This window comes from Danio rerio, chromosome 13, assembly GCF_049306965.1.
Source record: "Danio rerio strain Tuebingen ecotype United States chromosome 13, GRCz12tu, whole genome shotgun sequence".
NCBI classification, from domain to species: Eukaryota; Metazoa; Chordata; class Actinopteri; order Cypriniformes; family Danionidae; genus Danio; species Danio rerio.
The window spans coordinates 6,491,378-6,513,028 of record NC_133188.1 but is presented as its reverse complement, the minus strand read 5'-3'; the positions used below and the strand labels follow the sequence as shown (position 1 = coordinate 6,513,028).

The 21,651-nt window shown below is 35.9% G+C and overlaps 2 protein-coding genes across 16 annotated transcripts in view; one reads left to right on the top strand and one right to left on the bottom strand.

The window, feature by feature from the left end:
* The window catches only part of mcph1 (microcephalin 1), a 37,671-nt gene extending 23,748 nt beyond the window's left edge, over nucleotides 1-13,923 (top strand). For all 10 annotated transcript variants that reach the window (NM_001040363.2, NM_001430843.1, XM_073919967.1 and 7 more), the window contains 2 exons: nucleotides 11,949-12,186; nucleotides 13,731-13,923. In NM_001040363.2, coding sequence (NP_001035453.2) covers nucleotides 11,949-12,186; nucleotides 13,731-13,783 — 291 coding nt within the window. In that variant the 3' untranslated portion in view covers nucleotides 13,784-13,923. The remainder of the gene's footprint in view (nucleotides 1-11,948; nucleotides 12,187-13,730) is intronic.
* The window catches only part of angpt2a (angiopoietin 2a), a 56,165-nt gene that overhangs the window by 6,672 nt on the left and 27,842 nt on the right, over nucleotides 1-21,651 (bottom strand). For 2 of the 6 annotated variants that reach the window (XM_073919188.1, XM_073919189.1), the window contains exons 4-6: nucleotides 14,074-14,137; nucleotides 4,918-5,129; nucleotides 994-1,149 (exon numbers count right to left, since the gene is read on the bottom strand). In XM_073919188.1, the coding sequence (XP_073775289.1) occupies nucleotides 994-1,113 (120 nt within the window). In that variant the 5' untranslated portion in view covers nucleotides 1,114-1,149; nucleotides 4,918-5,129; nucleotides 14,074-14,137. 6 annotated transcript variants of the gene reach the window in all.

Here is a 21,651-nt window from a genome sequence, read left to right as displayed (position 1 = left end):
TACCGCCATATGCGTTTTTGAAGAGTGCCAAATACGTCCCAGGAGACCTACCATGTTTTTTTGTTTTTTTTTTTGCACTTTTTGTTTTTGCAAATCCAACAGAGGCTTCTGTGTACATTTTTTTTTAAATCTCAAATTTCTCTCGCGAGTGACATTCGTATCTGCTGTTTTCGCATAAATCCACCAGAGGCAGCTGTTGACTGATTGACTGACCAACTCTCCTCAATCCCTGAACCCAACCAATAGTGTTTTCAACAGCACAGATTAACCTGCCCACCCACTTCCCTAAACCCAACCAACAGTTTTAAAAACCAATTCAGAAAAAGAAAATCCCTCGCCTGTTTTTTTTTTTACCAAATTTTCAAATTTAACCACATTCTCACCCTGTTATTTACTTGTTTATTTTATTTTTTGCGCGAAAAGCAACAGCGTCATATTGCCCTGCAGCATTCATTTAAAAGACAAAATACAGCCATACCTAGATCTGGCTACATAATCAGCGATGTACAGAAATGGATATAGGGCTACGTTTTCAGAATGAGCCTTTTTTTTTCCCCACCAAGGCCTTATTTGATCAGTGATTGTGTTAAATATATAAACATGTTTAGACACATTTTCATCTATAAACAAAAGCATGACTGTTTTCTTTGTGTGACATGCTTATCAACCAATGAAGTGAGCAGAGCTTTATTTCTCCCCAAACCAGCCGACACCAATTTTTACTCTAGAAAACCCTTGAGCTTAAATTTTAAAATCATCTTTTGAACATTTTAGACGTGTACGCAATAACATTGTGTTTCCTTTTGTATGACCTTATAAAGGTAATTTAAGGCAATGCAGTAGCAGCTGTCCTTTGAGCCATCTATACTGTTCATTTAATTTGATGACAGTACACATTTAACTGATGTGTCAAGTTGGTATTATTATTGAGCCTTATTAGGTCCTGAAACTGAACCACTGCTGGCTGGATTAGAGAGACGTGTCAACCTTTACCTGTGCTTCAACAGTTGTGATTTTGCGTGATTGCTCTGCTGTCTGACTCAGGAGACTGGTCCCAATCTTGATCATGGTCACGGTGTGGTTTTGCACTGCATTATTTTGGATTTGGACCATGTCTTGTTTGAGGTTCTCCTCGATGTAGTTCTCCAGCTGTGGATAGGATCATATGAGCATGTTTTAGATCTGTTGCCGCTGAATTCATGAATGCAAATGAAATGAAAGGAAATTCTAAATGCCACTGAATAGTGTTACTCTTTTGAGGTGTATTCGATTTATGTGAGAGAACGTTTCTTTCTGTTGTATTGGGATGCTGAATGTAACTTTTGCAGATCCAGGTACATTTTTAGATTAGACTACACCCTATTACCTTTGAATTGTAAGCGAAAATATATTTCACAAAACAAAGTTCAACATTGGTTAGAATGATTTAGCATCAAATAAATCATAAAACACTACTCAGGATATTTTACCATTCCAAGATGCAATCTTCCATAATCTTTTAAGATTGGAGATGTTTCTAAAGGCTCCACATCCTGTTCTTTTCGGTTGAGACTGAATAGATTTTACATTTATTATGGTGGGCTACATTTTCAAGCAATGACAAATTATATGCGATGATTAAACATGCAGAAGACTGCCTGGCACAATCTCATATTTTGTCATTATAATGTGGAAACATCATAATCTAATACTTTAACATTATATATGTTTAAAAATGTCGGGTTCCACACAATAACATCTTGCTGTTCAAACCCAAATCAATTAGGTTAATTTAATCATTTTTACAAATGTAGGTGGATTGAACATAAAACATTTAAGTTATTTAAAATGAGTTGAAACTACAAGTATTTGGTGAGTAGTTTGAACACGCAGAAAAAGTATTTTTTGAGTGAAGTTTATCTCCTCAAGAATGTATCGTATGGGTTAGTAGGCTTTTTGTGATGAAAAGCGAATGCTTATAATTTTGACTAATGTGTTTAGAAAAGAACAAAAGTCACATGTGTTGTGATTAGCCAGTGTCGACAGGGTCGGACTATTCAGCCCATTCAAATGTTATCACTCCATTGAATGGGAGTTATTAGTAGTTTTCAGCTGATAGATATGGGCAAGTATGGTCCTTCTGGGCCTACTAGTAGGCTTAGAAGGCTGTTATCATCCATCCACATGGTTAATCAGCTATAGATCATATACGGCTGTGGTCGAAATTATTTATATTATTTATTAAACTTCCCATTAATTGTATTTTATTAACATCTACCCCAACCCTAAACCCAATCATTACAGTAATGTAAAAACAGATCTGGAGTCTTCTCTATTAGAATAGCTGATAAACCATGAGGCGCAGTAGGTAGTGCTGTCACCTCACTGCAAGAAAGTCGCTGGTTTGAGCCTCGGCTGGGTCAGTTGGCGTTTCTGTGTGGAGTTTGCATGTTCTCGCTGCATTTGCGTGGGTTTCCTCCGGGTGCTCCGGTTTCTCCCACAGTCCAAAGACATGCGGTACAGGTGAATTGGGTAAGCATAATTGTCCGTAGTGTATGTGTGTGAATGAGAGTGTGTGGGTGTTTCCCAGTGATGGGTTGCAGCTGAAAGGGCAGACGGGTAAATGTGATGAACTTTTATGCTAGTCCTATTATGCCAGATATAAAATACAGTCTCAAAGTATTAAAATACAAATTATATTAGATTTAGTTTTTGTCCAGCAAAATACAAAGTACAGTTCACGTCAGAATTATTATTATTATTTTATTGGCCTGAGAAAGCCAACATGCTGTTATGCTACCTAAACTTATTCCTTTTTCTGAGCCCAATATTTACCAACTTCTCCTCCCAGGGCTTTAATGCTATGACCACCAAACTTCGGCCAGAAATTTAGACTAGTCTGACTTGAGTTGCTATATCTTTTCGAACTGATCTGGCTTTCGGTTTTCCAGAAACTAACCCGGAAAACTCAGAAAAGTGCCATTGATTCGACATTGGACCAAACGTTGACACGTTATAACTTTAAAAGAGAAATTCTTAGAAACGTGATCTTACACAATTAAAGAGGCTGCCAAGCTGTGTAAATCTACATATTAATCACGTTGTGCCAACATCTTAAACCAACGTCATATTGACATCAAATACTGACAATTTTACGTCAGATATGGCAACTAAAATCTAAAATCTGATAGAGGTCATATTGGTACCGTCCACACAACATCTAGCTGTAACATCAATAGACGTTGATATTTGGTTGATTTCAGATTGGACGTTGGACATTGATGTACGCCTTAACGTTGGGTTTTGATGTAAACCCAATTTTCATTTCCAAACAAAATGCAGCGTCCCCACGAAGTTGGGGTACAATGTCAATCTGTTGTCATGTTGATGTCTTGTGCCTGCTGGGTGATAAAGGCCATTTTGGTCATCATACAGTAAACACCTGTCATCTTGTCATCAGTGACATGCAGGGCTTTACAATAACACCTGCCAAACGCAGGTAGATTTTAGCTGTGGCAGGTTAGACAGCCACCTCCACTAGCCACTTTGGCTGGTTGAAATTTTTTTTTAAGTTGTAGTTTTCATAAAAGCAGGGTTCGACAATAAGGATGGCCCAATATTCGTGCAAATGCAATCTTAGATTCGAGAAGCAGCATGACTGACAAATATAATTTTGTTCATGCGGGCAAAAGAAAGGCGGTTGAAAACCGAATGAGAGGATAACCACTATCACCAACAGCTGATTATGATGACTGTTTAAAACATGTGCACGCTCCCGTTTCCTTGCTTAAAACAACCCTGCCTGGAAAGCAACTGGTGTGATCGGTTCTCTTTCAAATAGACTAGACCAAAAGTTATGTCCATGCACCCACTGTCCTGCTGCTTTCAAGAGCTCCAGATTGGTCTTTTTGAACGCAGCTCTGGTTGCTTTCGCTTTAACCATTATTTGAACAGAATATAGGACTTTAATTTCCTTTAAAGTTAACTGGTATAAACTTTTTTTTTTTTTAATGTTTTGTTAAATACAAAGTATAGTATACAGCTATATTTTGCTTTATTTTGACACATTTAATATTTGTGGCTAAGAAATAATTACTTATTTATTTTTACTGGTGTCAGAGATACATTTGGTAAATCTTTTGAGCTTTAAAAAAGTGATGTGAAATAAAAACTAATTGTAATGCAACACTACGAAACCATGACCTATGTGCTTATGCCCACTGAGCAAGCTCATACACAACACACACAAAAAGTGAAATGAATGAGGAGGCGTGTGGACATTCCAGACAATCTAAATCAAGTATTTTTAGCAAGTCATATTTATGCATAAAAAAAATCTATTTTCCCAACAACAAAAGATTGGCTTGTGAAAACGGCGAGTGGTTGGAAAACTATAGCCACACTGGCTGTTGATCAAAAAAAGTTAATGTCAAGCCCTGGTGACATGCATCAAATAGGAATGCATGACATGTCTCTGGGTCTGTGCATGTAAAGATTTTGGACATCTTCTTGGACCTTGGATTTTGAATGTTTACATGTTTACTTCCAGTTTGCTGCATTTATAAATCGCCCATGTCTTGAGCTAGTTCATTATGAGGCGATTTACCTCAAATGTGTGATTTGATTGGACAGGAATCACAGGACTGATTTTTCTAATTCCCATAGACAAGAAAAAATAAAGTAGTGACTGCAGGATGAAGGAAAGGAGTGGAGTAAAAGTACAGATACTGCACTAAAAATGTACTCAAGGGAAACTAAATGCACACATTTTTAAAAACGAATTGATTCCTGAGAAAAACTACTCAATTACAGTAGTTTAAGTATTTGAAATTAGTTACTTTACACCACTGATAGTTAAAATACCAATATGTATTGATATTGATTTTGCTAAAATGTATTTGTATTTTCAAAATAAATAAATTAATCACGTTTACTTACCTTTTGCAGCCACTGTGTGTTGTTCTCAATGATGCTCTCTAGTTGCTCCAGTCTGTTCCAGTCAACCGGGTCATCTCTCTGCACTTGTTCGGTGTAGGTTTTTGAAGGGCCTCCACAGTTTTGCGATTCCGGCAGTAGAAAGGTGTACGTGCACGGCCCGTTCTGGATCTGGTACTGCTGCTTTCTTGTTGCATCCGAATTAGTCGTGAATGCTTTCCCGGCACTAAGGCAATAACTTAGAAATAGTATCCATGATCTCAACATATTTGCTCTGAAGATATAAAAACTGCTCTAAAGATATAAAAACTGCTCGTGTATATGATTGTATTGGTTATTTCCTGTATTAGAGGTGTTAATATTCATTGAATGAATGAATATGTTGAGTTGTAGTCTGTGTATCCTGTTGAATCTCCTGTTCAGGAATTGTGCTCGCACTGTGTAAGCTTCATTTATATCATGAGAAGGAGGAGGAGACGGTGACAAACACTCTCTCGTATTGTTTCCCCCTCCCCAGTCTGCTTATAGTCATCCCTTATCCGTCTAACAGTATTTTGTGAATAACTCTGACTCCTCCCATAATCTGAGTGGCTTCTTTGATTAAATTCGTATTATGCTATCTCTCGCCTGTATCTGTGCCAATAATAACTAAGGCAGTGGGTCAGGCATGATGAAAAGAATGAGAACACGATGGTTGATTGGTGTTTCCCTTACAGGATACTACTAAACTAAATCAATGCCATAATAAATGAAAGAATTCAGCTTCAGAAGTGGCACACCATACACTCAAACATGACTTTTGCTGCTTGTTCAAACTACTTATTTAAAATGAGCTAAAACAACACGATACTTGAGGTGTTTTGGAATTACTTAATTGTTTTATGATCAATCCATTTTAATTTGTTTCATTAACTTAGTCAATTTGTGAAACACACAGAGGTGTAAGACATTTTAAGAAACGAGCTGATCAAGTAATTTTTACCAGATGTCGTATTGGACATACAAGATTAATACATAACTTTTTACTCAAAGATGAAGACCCTATCCAATGTTTGCACTGTAAAACCCCATGGACCGTAAAACTGGACTGCCCTGCTTTTAATGACTCCAGAAAGACTTTTTATGATGAGAACTCTCTTAAGGACATTTTTAACAAAGTGACACCAGAAAAAAGTATTGGAATTTTTAACATGCATTAACCAGAAAAATCTTATTTAAACTGTGTATTCAATTATTTAGTTTTTACTGTTGATGTTTGTTAATTACTGAAATGCTCTTACCATGAAAATAGCCTTAGTAGCTGACATGGCAATAAATAATGAATGAATAGTCAATTTGTGTTGGGACAACATGAATGAATTGTGTGGGACAATTTATTTTTACAATGTACACTGTAAAGAATGCAGGGTCCCACAAAATTCCTTTATGTTGTCCCAACACAAATTAAGTTAATAGTTTGTACAATTTTAAGTAGATTAAACATAAAACAATTTAGTTGTTCTAAAATAACTTTAGAATTGTGTCGTTTCAACTTATTTTAAATGATGCCTACACTGTAAAAGATTATTTATTTCTCTTAATAAAAGTGAGTAAAGCCAATGCAGGTGATCGTTTTAAGTTTTCATTTTGTTGGCTAGCTGGCACAGTGGCTCAGTGGTTAGCCCTGTTGCCTCACAGCAAGAAGGCCGCTGGTTCGAGTCTCGGCTGTACCAATTAGCGTTTCTGTGTGGAGCTTGCATGTTCTATCCCGTGTTGGCGTGGTTTTCCTCCTGGTGCTCCAGTTTTCCTCACAGTCCAAAGACATGTATAGGTGAATTGAATAAACTAAATTGGCCGTAACGTTTGAGTGTGTGTGTGAATGAGTGTGTATGGGTGTTTCCCAGTACTGGATTGTGGCCAGAAGGGCATTCGCTGCATAAAACCAAAATAGTTGGCACTTCATCCGCTGTAGCGATCTCTGAAATAGAGACTAAGCCGAGGGAAAATGAATGAATTTTGTTGGCTATATAGACTGATTTCACGTGGCCGACATTTTAAAAGCGAAAGTGAGGCTGTGGTGGCAAGACATCCGGAAGTATCGCCTGGAGTCACACCGGAACAGCGTCTGCGATGGCATAATGTTGTGTACTTGGTTGTATATCTTATCAGTGAAGAGAAAGTGACACAAATTGATAATTCCACCACCTTTCGAGTGACCCGAAGGTCCGTTTTGAATGGATAGTGAAAATAAAAAGACATTTCAGAGCTCGTTTTCAGCTAAGTTAAGGGAAATGATACTGGTTAGCTGACATTTTCTTTCCCTTACACCCATTTTAAATACCATTTATCAAACTCAAGTTAACAAACTGATACTTTCTACTATATTAGACTTGCTACGATACTGAATTTCGGTACTGAAATTAAAAAATTTAAAAAACTGTCAATTTCCTGCTAACATTTAAGCACTGTTGAGCGCATTCTCAAACAGCGCTGATTTGGCATTTTGTTTACCAGTGCTCAACAGAAATTACTATGATTGGCTGTGAAAGTCATCAGTTCACCGCTCTTCACCGATGTTTATCGAGTGCAAACATAGACGAGCAATCCGCTGATGAATCGACAGTCCTTCACGGCTATAAAACGCTCCAGTGTCCTTGTATGTCTCACTCGGTGAAGAGCAGAGAACTGATGACCTTCACAACCAATCACAGTCATTTCTGTTGAGCACTGGTGCCGTGTATAAGAAGTGAAGTAGCAGTAAGATTTTTTAATTGTTAGTTTGCATGTCACAGCTGACTATAAAACATTTTTTATTAAACAACAAATTCACTATGTGTATGGCCTGATTGGTTCTCATAGCCATGTTAACATCAGTTTTTGTAAGGCATTACATTTTAGAAGATGACTGATGCATAAACCGTTCAGAAGGTATTGGGCATAAAAGGTTTTCAAAAATTGAGATTGAGATTTATTTAAGGTCTACATTACTGGAAATGTAAAAACAGAATATTATTGCAAGCACTTAGTCAGTCTATCAGAGCACTTCCTCATTTTCAATGATCATAATATAATGTCCCGAATAGCCAACGTGGAGGAAGGGGAAGGCAGGTGTTGTGGGAGGAAACTATTCCGCTCAGAGGATGTTTTGTCTTAACCCCTTGGGTGTCTCCATTGCTTGGATATCAAGTCCTTGTCATCACTTCCATTAACACCTGTGAGAACATTGCTTTTTGATGACCATCAAAGCTTCTGCTCAGTCAAGAGTGCGTCACAGTTTTACATCGGAACCAAAGCACACAAATAAACAAGTTCAGGTCTAAGGATATACTGTATTTATATTTAAAACGTATGATTGAAGACAATTTTATCAACACCTTTCAAAACATAGTAGTTTTAATTATTCATTTCTAATAGCTGATCCTTTTTATCTTTGACATGATGACAGTACAAAATATTTTAGATACTAATATTCAGTTTAAAGTCACATTTTATAGGCTTAGCTAGGTTAATTAGGCAAGTCATTGTTTAATAATGGATTTTGTAGACAGTTGAAAAAAAATCTTGCTTAAGGGGGCTAATAACTTTGACCTTAAATGGCCAAAATATATTAAAAACTGGTTTTATTCTAGCCAAAATAAAACAAATAAGACTATTATAAGAAACAGTATTAGAGAAAATACTGTGATTCTTACTCTGTTAAACATCTTTTTTTTTTTTTTTTTTTACAGTAGGGCTAATAATTTTGACATGTTATTCATTTATTCATTTTATTTACGGCTTAATGCCTTTATCTATCCGGGGTCGCCACAGCGGAATGAACCGCCGACTTATGCAGCATATGTTTTAAGCAGCGAATGCCCTTCTAGCTGCAACCCATCACTGGGAAACCACCATCAAACTCATTCACACACATACACTACAGACTATTTTAGCTTACCCAGTTTACCTGTAGCACATCTCTTTGGATTGTGGGGGAAACCAGAGCACCCGGAGGAAACCCACGCGAACATGCAAACTAAACACAGAAATGCCTCGAACCAGCGACCTTCTTGTTGTGAGGCGATCACGCTACCCACTGCACCACCGTGATGCCCTTTAGATATTATATTATATTATATTATATTATATTATATTATATTATATTATATTATATCATGTCTTTGAAGGCACACCATTCATACTTTTTAAAGTAAGATAAGGGGTCATAACGTGTGCTTTTGGTATGTCTCAACAGAGTTGTAAAACATTGGGAAACATTCTTTAAAGCTTAATTTCCTAATCATTAAAAAAATATTTACAAAAGGAAAAACTGCTTAAGCACAACAAATATTTGTTTCGCATTTTATGTATCACATCGCAGGAGCCCGTTTAATAATGTCTGTCACTGTCATGGGATTGTAAAAACTTTTTTAAAAAATAAAAAATTGTGAGAAAGTCGATCCTGTAGTTATGTAGACATGTACTTCCAGCAAGATCTTAAAAGTGTGCATCCGAAGGTCACAACGCGGTTCTTGCTAGATCAGAAAGAGCTGTGGGCGGAAGTTACAGGAATCATTTATATCATTTATTAAATGTACAATAATGAATTGTATTTTATTATTGTCCACCCCAACCCTAAACCCAACCATTACAGTACTTAAAAACAGTAGTTGTACCGAGTATTATTCATGTTATTTATTAAATCACCCAATAAACAGTATTTTTTATCGTTTACCCTAACCTCAACCATAACAATAATGTAATAATATGAATTATTGTTATACAGTGAGTGACATAAAAAATTATGCTGTATTGATGTGCATATATGTGCATGTCGGCCGGCCACGTATCCTATCTAGACGTTACAGACGCAATACTATATCATAACGCTTTGCGAGAGAATTAATAATTGGGAGTAAATCGATGCAACTGACGCAGCTAGATCACATGATCTAGACAAAATGGTGGATGTAGTATATTCGAGTTCCATTTATACTACTCACATTCATACTATATAGAACGTACTTTTCTAACAGTCGAGTAGCAAATTCAAATTTAAATGTAGTGCCTACTGACTAGTAGGCGATTTCGGACGCAGCCAGTGACTTTGACATCCTATTTTACAACATTGATTGTACAACATTGTACAACTGCTAAAGAGTTGTTTATTTTTTTAATACTTAGTTACTATATGTTATTCGACAGCAAGAAGGTCACTGGTTTGTGTCCCGGCTGGGTCAGTTAGCATTTCTGTGTGAAGTTTGCATGTTCTCCCCGTGTTGGCATGGGTTTCCTCCAGGTGCTCTGGTTTTCCCCACTGTCTAAAGACTGTGCTACAGGTGAACTGAATAAGCTAAATTGGCAATAGTGTATGTGTGTATGGGTGTTTCCCAGCACTGGGTTGCAGCTGGAAATAAACTCAAATAAAATCAAACTAAATAAATAAAAATAAATGTGAATCTGTAACACTGACATTATTACTTTTATTCGTTAGTTGGTTTGTTTATTTACTCAAGAGTTTCTAAAATACAAAGAAGGGTCTGCCGTCAGCATCTGAATGCGTGGGAGGGCTCCTGTTTGTGTTGGTCATTTAATGTCACAAGGAAGTTGCAGAAGGAAGGAAATGATGCAATGTCCCTATTTGTCTTAAACAGAGTTTACAAGCTCAATCCCTTTTATTTTGATGAGAAGTTTTGTCATGTACAGGTTCGGGAGAGTGTTTTTTCCTTTCATTACACTAGACACCTGCTTTTTATGTGAAAACATTTTTAATTATAACAATATTTAGTAAACTCCGTTCAACTCGTCAGCACATGACCACAGCTGCAAGTAAAGCTAACTGATTAGTCAAATTTGTTTTGTTTTGTCATGTGTTGATTCTAGTTTGTCATATACTTGTAGCTTCTTGGGTGTTCCTGGAGGTGTGTTATGTTCATTTTATGGGCCGTTTCCACTGAGTGGTACACTACGGTTCGGTTTGGTACGCTTTTCATGGCACTGTTAAAAAGCGTACCGAACCAAACCGTACTGTACCACTTTTTCGGCACCCTTTCGAAAGGGTGTGGACTTTACCAATATGACGTCTATCAGATGTTGGATTTTGGCTGCCATACCTGATGAATAAATGTCAGTATTTGACGTCTAACATGACGCTGGTTTAAGATGTTGTCTCGATGTTGTATTTTGGTCACTTTTCAATACAACCTAAAATCAACAAAACATCAACATCATTTGATGTTGTTATTGGACATCATAAATAACAGTGTCCTTAGACACAGGCTAGACATTGACTTTTGGTCAACTCACATCACAACCTAAAGCTAACCTAATATTAACGCTTTATGACGTTGTGTGCCTGCTGAACAATAACTAAATGAACTACAGAATGTTGCGTTTACACATGCACAAATAACATGTAAAGGCATCAGCTTTTCACTGCGTAATCCTCAATACTCACTACTCTTAAGTACTTTTGATAGGGCTACTTTTTATTCATACTTTGAGTAATATTTACAACAGATACTTTTACTCTACTTGCACTACATTTCTAGGCAAGTAATGGTTCTTTTACTTCAGTATGATTTTTCAGTACTCTTTCGACCACTTAGGACAGTGGTCACCAAACTTGTTCCTGGAGGGCCGGTGTCCTACAGATTTTAGCTCCAACCTTAATCAAACACACCTGAACAAGCTAATCAAGGTCTTATGAGGTATACTTGAACATCCAGACAGGTGTGTTGAGGCAAGATGGAGCTAAACCCTGCAGGGACACCGGCCCTCCAGGACCAGGATTGGTGACCCCTGACTTGGGACAACTGATCATCCAGAATCACTTCTCCAAACATTCTCTTGCTAAAATGAACTCAAATGTATATTGCTTTGATGGATTTTCTTCTAAATATCTTCAATTAGTTTTTTGATTTCGTTTTAAGTATCCTAGGGCCTTAACACTACCTCCAACAGATTTCCCAGATGGTCTCCCGTTCAGGTTCCGTCCAGGCTCCACCTTATTTAGCTTATAATGTTTAAATTAATATTATATGGTTTTTAATATTAAGGTTTCTCTCTTCTTGCAGATATGCCGTCTGCAGCAGCATCTTTCTGCTGGAGAATATCAGCAGGACCTGTTCCATAATCAGCTGCCCATGTTTGTATCCCCATACTCCCAGCCCCCCTGTGGCAGACTAAAAGAACTCATTAAGCTGTGTGGAGGAACTGTGTGCCGAAGTGTACGGCAGGCTGGAATTTGTATTGGGGGGTATAATGGCAAGAAACCAGAGGGGAGCCGCAGCCTTTCAGAACAGTGGATTTTAGGTAAGATTGATTACATTATTGATGACAGTGAGTCGGAAGATGTACATGTAAAAAAATCTATACATGCAACAGTGTAAACAAAATTCATTAACACTACCTGACAAAAGTCTTGTCACTAATTCAAGTTTTAAGAACAACAAATAATAACTGGACTTCTAGTTGATCATTTGGAGTCAGAAGTGGCTTATATGAAAGGAAAAGGCCTCTCGATTATGCTTATTCTACCAAAATAAAATATGATCATGCCTTGATTTTTAATTATTTAATTAGGACAGTAAGGTCTGACTTTGCTTAGACAAAAGTCTTGTCACTTAACAGAAATAATGTCCAGTTTAGAACATAAAGTCATGCTGCAGTGGAAAATGAATGAATATTGTGTATGACTGCCATGAGCTTGGAGGACTGCATCCATACATCTCTGCAATGACTCAAATCACTTATTAATAAAGTCATCTGGAATGGCAAAGAAAGCGTTCTTGCAGGACTCCCAGAATTCATCAAGATTCTTTGGATTCATCTTTAATGCCTCCTCCATCTTACCTCAGACATGCTCAATAATGGTCATTTCTGGGGACTGGGCCAGCCAATCCTGGAGCGCATTGACCTTCTTTGCTTTCAGGAACTTTGATGTGGAGGCTAAAGTATAAGGAACGCTATCCTGCTGAAGAGTTTGCCCTCTCCTGTGGTTTGTAATTTAATGGGCAGCACAAATGTCTAGTCTAGAGGCCTTTCATATAAGCCCCTTCTGATACCAAATGATCAACTAGAAGTCAGGTCATTATTTGTTGTTCCTAGGACTTGGAGAGGCAACAAAACGTTTGTCAGGTAGTGAAAGTACGGGTAAAACATTTTGAGCTTGTTCTCATTTAACGGTGTGGAATGGTTGAATGTGTACTGCCTTCTCTCCACCTACCGAGTGCATTCATAGCAGAATATGCTATTGAAGCTAGTCAGATGGAGTCAAACTTTTCCACTAATATTATTCAGTTTTGTGTCTTTATTTTTAAATTTGAAGAATTGAATTGCTCAAAAAAATGCAAAACAATTATTTTTTATTTTCTAATTGAGTCCTATTATAGTTTTCATGTGCAAGGCAGTCTCTTTCACCATCTCATGGTGGAACAACATAATGTGAATTGTGAATCGTTACAGACATTTTACAGTATAAATAGAGAATAAATTAGTGTCATTAATGAGGTATAGATTTTTCAAACTGATTTACTAAACTACTGCTTTTAGGTTTACTACATTCAGTAGAATCCAGATTATGGTACTATTTAGAACAGTGGTGTCAAACTCAATTCCTGGAGGGCTGCAGCCCTGCACAGTTTCGTTCCAACCCTTCTCCAACACACTTACCTGTAAGTTTCAAACAAGCCTGAAGGACTCCATTAGTTTGATCAGGTGTGTTTAATTAGGGTTGGAACTAAACTGCAGAGCTGCGGCCCTCCAGGAACTGATTTTGACACCTGTGGTATAGAACTTTACGAATTCATATTGAGCTATCCCTGTTTCATATAACACAAATGCTTTATTCATTTCAGATTGTGTCACACATCTCATACTGCTCCCATACAAAAACTATGTCTTGGAATGAAGATCCCTGGAACATGGAGAATGTGGAGAGTCTTTGGAGTTCGTCTATTGTAGTTGTTGATTATGTTGATGAGATGTAACTTTTTTTTTCCCCTTTGTAGCTAATTGTTATTAAATATTCTTATTATATGTATCTTAAAACTGAAGTAGTGAAGTGTTTTCTTCCACCTAGGCTCATTGTGAAAGCGTAGCCCTATATATAATTCTGGAGATCACGAATTATGTAGCCAGAGGTACGTATGACTGCATTTCATCTTTTAAACGAACGCTACAGGTAAGCTGACCACTTACCTTCATATAGACTGCTTTTCCGCTGTTACCAGTTCGCCAGTGGCTTGTCGCATACGTCCACAGACTTGAGACACAGAGGGAAGTTGACGATGGGGTTTGAGTCCGGCGAAGAACGGTTCCAAAAAGCAAGAAAGACAAAAACAAAAGATAAAAAATAAATTAAACAAGTAAATAACAGGGTGAGAATGTGGTAAAATCTGAAAACGTGATAAAAATCAGTCTGCCGCGAGGGCTTTTTTTATTCTGGATTGCTTTTGAAAACACTATCAGTTGGGTTTAGTGAAGGTGGGTCAGTCAATCTGTCGACAGCGGCCTCTGCCGAAGGCCCTCGCGAGATCTGAAAAGGCGCCTCCGGTGATTTCACAAAAATAAAAACTGTAAAAAAAATAAAATAAAATAAATAAATAAATGTACCTCCCGGGAAGTTTTTGGCGTTCTCCAGAAATGTATATGGGGTACATTTTCAGAAGGAACCTTGGTTGGTTTTGAAATGGTCTTGTCAAGCTCGGAAGAAACAAAGCTTGAAAGAAGAACCTGCATGGTTGTTTTCAGTTACAGGCTTCTGTTTAAACTCCTCTTTCTCCAATTAGGAGTACGCAAACTTACATTTTGCCGTCTGTTTCGCTCTATGGTTTCTCTTTATGTGGTGAGCGTCCCATCACCTTCTTGCATTCGTAAATTGTGACATCACCCAGACAGAGGAGTCCGGACGCGCCCCGGCCTGAACCAATCGCGTGGATCGAGCACGCTGTTGTTAATATTAGGAGGAAAATAAATATATTTATGTTTTTTTTTTTTTTTTGAGTCAAACACTTTGGAAAACACTTGAACAAAATTAAAGACCTCGTAAAAACGGGATTAAGACTTTTTAATACCTTTTAAGGGCCTTAATTTTCTCATAATCGATTTATCAACTTTTAATACTTTTTAACACCCTGCGGACAACCTTTAAATGTTCCAGGGTCAACAAGGGTGGAGATTATGATCAAATATTTCAACCAAGCAGATGTGTGTGGTAGCTGGTCACGTGACGTGAAATTTAGTCGCCAGTTTTTAAATCCCATCCTGACAGGTGGCATCATTGCATAGTGAAGGTAAGTTAATTTCCTCAGTATTTGCATGTCAGACTATTCATTACTCATCATAGGATATTGGTTGTAATTTCGTAATCAATCTGTGTGGTAAAATCCTCAAATAAGGCAAAAATAGTTTGAAACCCTCATTATTGAGGCTGTATAAGCGCCATCAGACCGGGAGAGAGTGTCACCTTTTTCCTATGATCTATTATTATTAATAATAATATAATTATAATGATTGTAATAGGCTAAAAATTATATAGAAATATTGTTGTTATAAATAATGGCCCAGGGCTAATACAAAATATTTAATTATTAAAAGCCTGTAATTATTATTTAAAAATTCTTCTTATTATTATTATTATTATAATTCGCCCAATATTATCATTATTATTTTTATATTATTATTATTATAGTATATAATCGATGGCCTTGGGCTAACAAGATATTTCATTATGAATCCTAACGGCATCATCGTGATCTGTGAAGGTAAGTTAATTTTCTCAATATTTGCATATAAGACCATTCATTACTCAACATAGGATATTGGTTGTAATCAGTACTGCCTCTCTCTCTCTCTCTCTCTCTCTCACTCTCTCTCTCTCTCTATAAATATATATATATAGTGAGGAGTCTACGATCTGTATATCTGTAGTATGCATGGAGTGTATCGTGTATATGTATGTATTGAGTGTATCATATCATGCGTATATGTACAGTATGGAGTGTGTATATGTATGGAGTGTATATGTACAGTATGGAGTGTGTATATGTATGTATGAGTGTAATATGTATGGAATGTATCATGTATATTTATGTACAGATTGTATTGTGTATATGTATGTATGTATTGAGTGTGTCATGTCTGTATAAGTTTATGTGTAGAGTGTATCGTGTATATGTATAGTATTGAGTGTATCGTGTATATGTACAGTATGGAGTGTATCATGTATATGTACAGTATAGAGTGTGTATATGTATGGAGTGTATCATGTGTATATGTACAGTATAGGGTGTATTATGTCTATATCTGTTGTGTGCATGGAGTGTTTCATGTGCTCAGTAGCTTAGTGGTAATGTCATTCACCATTCACACCAGAGACCCGGGTTCTATCCCAGACCCTGACAGGCGTGTATATGTATTGAGTGTATAGTGTATATGTAGAGTGTGTGTGTATATGTATGTATTGAGTGTATCATATCTGTGTATATGTATAGAGTGTGTATCATGTCTGTGTATATGTATGGATTGTATATGTATTGAGTGTATATGTACAGTATAGAGTGTGTGTATGTATTGAGTGTATCATATCTGTGTATATGTATAGAGTGCGTATATGTATTGAGTGTATCATGTATGTGTATCGTGTATATGTACAGTATAAAGTGTATATATGTATTAAGTGTATCATATCTGTGTATATGTATAGAGTGTGTATATGTATTGAGTGTATCATGTCTGTGTATATGTATGGAATGTATGTGTATCGTGTATATGTACAGTATAAAGTGTATATATGTATTGAGTGTATCATATCTGTGTATATGTATTGAGTGTATCATGTCTGTGTATATGTATATCATGTATATGTACAGTATAGAGCGTGTATCATGTCTGTGTATATGTATGGAATGTATCATGTATATATATTGAGTGTATTGTGTATCATGTGTATATGTACAGTATGGAGTGAATCTTGTATAAGTACAGTAGAAAGTGTGTATATGTATGAATGTATTGAGTGTATCATATCTGTGTATATGTATTGTGTATCGTGTCTGTGTATATGTATTGAGTGTATTGAGTGTATTGTGTGTATGTATGTATGTATGGAGTGTATCATGTGTATATGTACAGTATAGGATGTATCATGTGTATATCTGTTGTGTGCATGGAGTGTATCATGTGCTCAGTAGCTCAGTGGTAATGTCATTCACCTTTCACACCAGAGACCCGGGTTCTATCCCAGACCCTGACAGGAATGTATATGTATAGCGTGTATAATGTCTGTGTATATGTATGGTATGTATCGTGTATGAATTTGTATATGTATTGAGTGTATAATGTCTGTGTATATGTATGGAATGTATCATGTGTATGAATTTGTATATGAATTGAGTGTATAATGTCTGTGTATATGTATGGAATGTATCATGTATATGTACGCAGTGTATCATGTGTATATGTACAGTATAGAATATATATATATATATATATATATATATATATATATATATATATATATATATATATATATATATATATATATTGAGTGTATAATATATGTATTGAGAGTATCATATCTGTGTATATGTATTGTGTATATGTATGTATGGAGTGTATCATGTGTATATCTGTTGTGTGCATGGAGTGTACCATGTGCTCAGTAGCTCAGTGGCAATGTCATTCACCTTTCACACCAGAGACCCGGGTTCTATCCCAGACCCTGACAGGAGTGTATATGTATAGTGTGTATAATGTCTGTATGTATGTAATGTATCATGTATAATATCTGTGTATATAAATGGAATGTATCATGTATATGTACGGAGTGCATCATGTGTATATGTACAGTATAGAGTGTGTGTGTAAGTGTATATATATTGAGTGTATCATGTCTGTATATATAAATTGAGTGTATCATGTGTATATGTATGTATTGAGTATATAATAACTGTATATGTATAGAGTGTGTATATGTATGGAGTGTATATAATTATATAGTGAGGAGTCTATGATATGTATATCTGTAGTATGCATGGTGTGTAAATGTATGTATTGAGTGTATCATATCTGTGCATATGAATTTAGTGTATCGTATGGACTGTATCATGTGTATAGATATGGAGTATGGAGTGTGTATATGTACAGTATAGAGTGTGTATACTGTATGTATGTGTATATGTGTCAATGTACTGATTGTATGTGTGTATGGAATGTATCATGTATATGTACAGTATGAAGTGTATCATGTATGTGTTAAGTGTATTATGTTTATATGTATGGAGTGTATCATGTATAGTATGGAGTGTATCGTGTATATGTATAGTGAGGAGTGTATTTGTAGTATGCAAGGAGTGTATCATGTGGAATGTATGGAATGTATCATGTATATATATTGAGTGTATTGTGTATCATGTGTATATGTACAGTTTGGAGTGTATCTTGTATATGTACATTAGAAAGTGTGTATATGTATGTATTGAGTGTATCACGTCTGTGTATATGTATAGAGTGTGTATATGTATTGAGTGTATCATGTCTGTGTATATGTATGGAATGTATCATGTATATGTATTGAGTGTATCGTGTATATGTACAGTATAGAGTGTGTATATGTATGTATTGAGTGTATCATATCTGTGTATATGTATAGAGTGTGTATATGTATTGAGTGTATCATGTCTGTGTATATGTATATCGTGTATATGTACAGTATAGAGCGTGTATCATGTCTGTGTATATGTATGGAATGTATCATGTATATGTATTGAGTGTATTGTGTATCATGTGTATATGTACAGTATGGAGTCTATCGTGTATAAGTACAGTAGAAAGTGAGTATATGTATGAATGTATTGAGTGTATTGTGTATATGTATGTATGGAGTGTATCATGTGTATATGTACAGTATAGGATGTATCATGTGTATATCTGTTGTATGCAAGGAGTGCATCATGTGCTCAGTAGCTCAGTGGTAATGTCATTCACCTTTCACACCAGAGACCCGGGTTCTATCCTAGACCCTGACAAGAGTGTATATGTATAGTGTGTATAATGTCACATTCATATGTATGGAATGTATCATGTATATGTATTGAGTGTATCGTGTATATGTACAGTATAGAGTGTGTATATGTATGTATTGAGTGTATCATATCTGTGTATGTGTATATGTATTGAGTGTATCATGTCTGTGTATATGTACATCGTGTATATGTACAGTATAGAGCATGTATGTGTATTGTGTATCAATATTGTGCATCGTGTATATGTACAGTATGGAGTATATCGTGTATAAGTACAGTAGAAAGTGAGTGTATGTATGGAATGTATATGTATTGAGTGTATTGTGTATATGTATGTATGGAGTGTATCATGTGTATATGTATAGGATGTATCATGTGTATATCTGTTGTATGCAAGGAGTGTATCATGTGCTCAGTAGCTCAGTGGTAATGTCATTCACCTTTCACACCAGAGACCCGGGTTCTATCCCATGTATAGTGTGTATAATGTCTGTGTATATATATGGAATGTATCATGTGTATAAGTACAGTATGGAGTGTGTATATGTATTGAGTGTATCATGTATATGTACGGAATGTATCATGTGTAACTATATATATATATATATATATAGTGAGGATATTATCTGTGTGCATGTGTATGGAGTGTATTGTGTGTATGTATGAGTGTAATATGTATATGTATTAAGTGTATCTTGTATATGTATGTACGGAGTGTATCCTGTGTATATGTACAGTAAAAAGTGTGTGTATATATCTATTGAGTGTATCATGTGTGTGTGTATGTATAGAGTGTGTGTATGTATGAGTGTAATATGTCTGTGTATATGTATTAAGTGTATCGTGTATATGTATGTACGGAGTGTATCCTGTGTATGTATGTACAGTAGAAAGTGTGTATATTTATGTATTGAGTGTATCATATCTGTGTATGTGTATAGAGTGTGTATATGTATTGAGTGTATCATGTCTGTGTATATATATATATCGTGTATATGTACAGTATAGAGCGTGTATCATGTCTGTGTATATGTATGTGTATTGTGTATCGTGTATATGTACCGTATGGAGTGTATCTTGTATAAGTACAGTAGAAAGTGAGTATAAGTGAGTCTGTGTGTATGGAATGTATATGTATTGAGTGTATTGTGTATATGTATGTATGGAGTGTATCATGTGTATATGTACAGTATATCTGAGGAGTGTATCTGTAGTATGCAAGGAGTGTATCATGTGCTCAGTAGCTCAGTGGTAACGTCATACACCTTTCACACCAGAGACCCGGGTTCTATCCCAGACCCTGACAGGAGTGTATATGTATAGTGTGTATAATGTATGTGTATATGTATGGAATGTATCATGTATATGTACGCAGCGTATCATGTGTATATGTACAGTATAGAATATATATATATATATATATATATATATATATATATATATATATATATATATGTATATTGAGTGTATAATATATGTATAGAGTGTGTATATGTATTGAGTGTATCATGTCTGTGTATATGTATGGAATGTATCATGTATGTGTATTGAGACCAGAGACCCGGGTTCTATCCCAGACCCTGACAGGAGTGTATGTGTATAATGTCTGTGTATATGTATGGAATGTATCATGTATATGTATTGAGTGTATCGTGTATATGTACAGTATAGAGTGTGTATATGTATGTATTGAGTGTATCATATCTGTGTATATGTATAGAGTGTGTATATGTATTGAGTGTATCATGTCTGTGTATATATATATCGTGTATATGTACAGTATAGAGCGTGTATCATGTCTGTGTATATGTATGTGTATTGTGTATCGTGTATATGTACCGTATGGAGTGTATCTTCTATAAGTACAGTAGAAAGTGAGTATAAGTGAGTCTGTGTGTATGGAATGTATATGTATTGAGTGTATTGTGTATATGTATGTATGGAGTGTATCATGTGTATATGTACAGTATATCTGAGGAGTGTATCTGTAGTATGCAAGGAGTGTATCATGTGCTCAGTAGCTCAGTGGTAATGTCATTCACCTTTCACACCAGAGACCCGGGTTCTATCCCAGACCCTGACAGGAGTGTACTATGTATAGTGTGTATAATGTCTGTGGAATGTATCATGTATATGTATTGAGTGTATCGTGTATATGTACAGTATAGAGTGTGTATATGTATGTATTGAGTGTATCATATCTGTGTATATGTATAGAGTGTGTATATGTATTGAGTGTATCATGTCTGTGTATGTGTATGTGTATAGAGTGTGTATCATGTATATGTATGGAATGTATTGTGTATATGTACAGTATGGAGTGTATCGTGTATAAGTACAGTAGAAAGTGAGTATATGTATGTATTGAGTGTATCATGTCTGTGTGTATGGAATGTATATGTATTGAGTGTATTGTGTATATGTATGTATGGAGTGTATCATGTGTATATGTACAGTATAGGATGTATCATGTTGTATGCAAGGAGTGTATCATGTGCTCAGTAGCTCAGTGGTAATGTCATTCACCTTTCACACCAGAGACCTGGGTTCTATCCCGTGTGTATAATGTCTGTGTATATGTATGGAATGTATCATGTATATGTACGGAATGTATCATGTGTATAAGTACAGTATGGAGTGTGTATATGTATTGAGTGTATCATGTATATGTACGGAATGTATCATGTGTAACTATATATATAGTGAGGATACTATCTGTAGTATGTATTGAGTGTATCTGTGTGCATGTGTA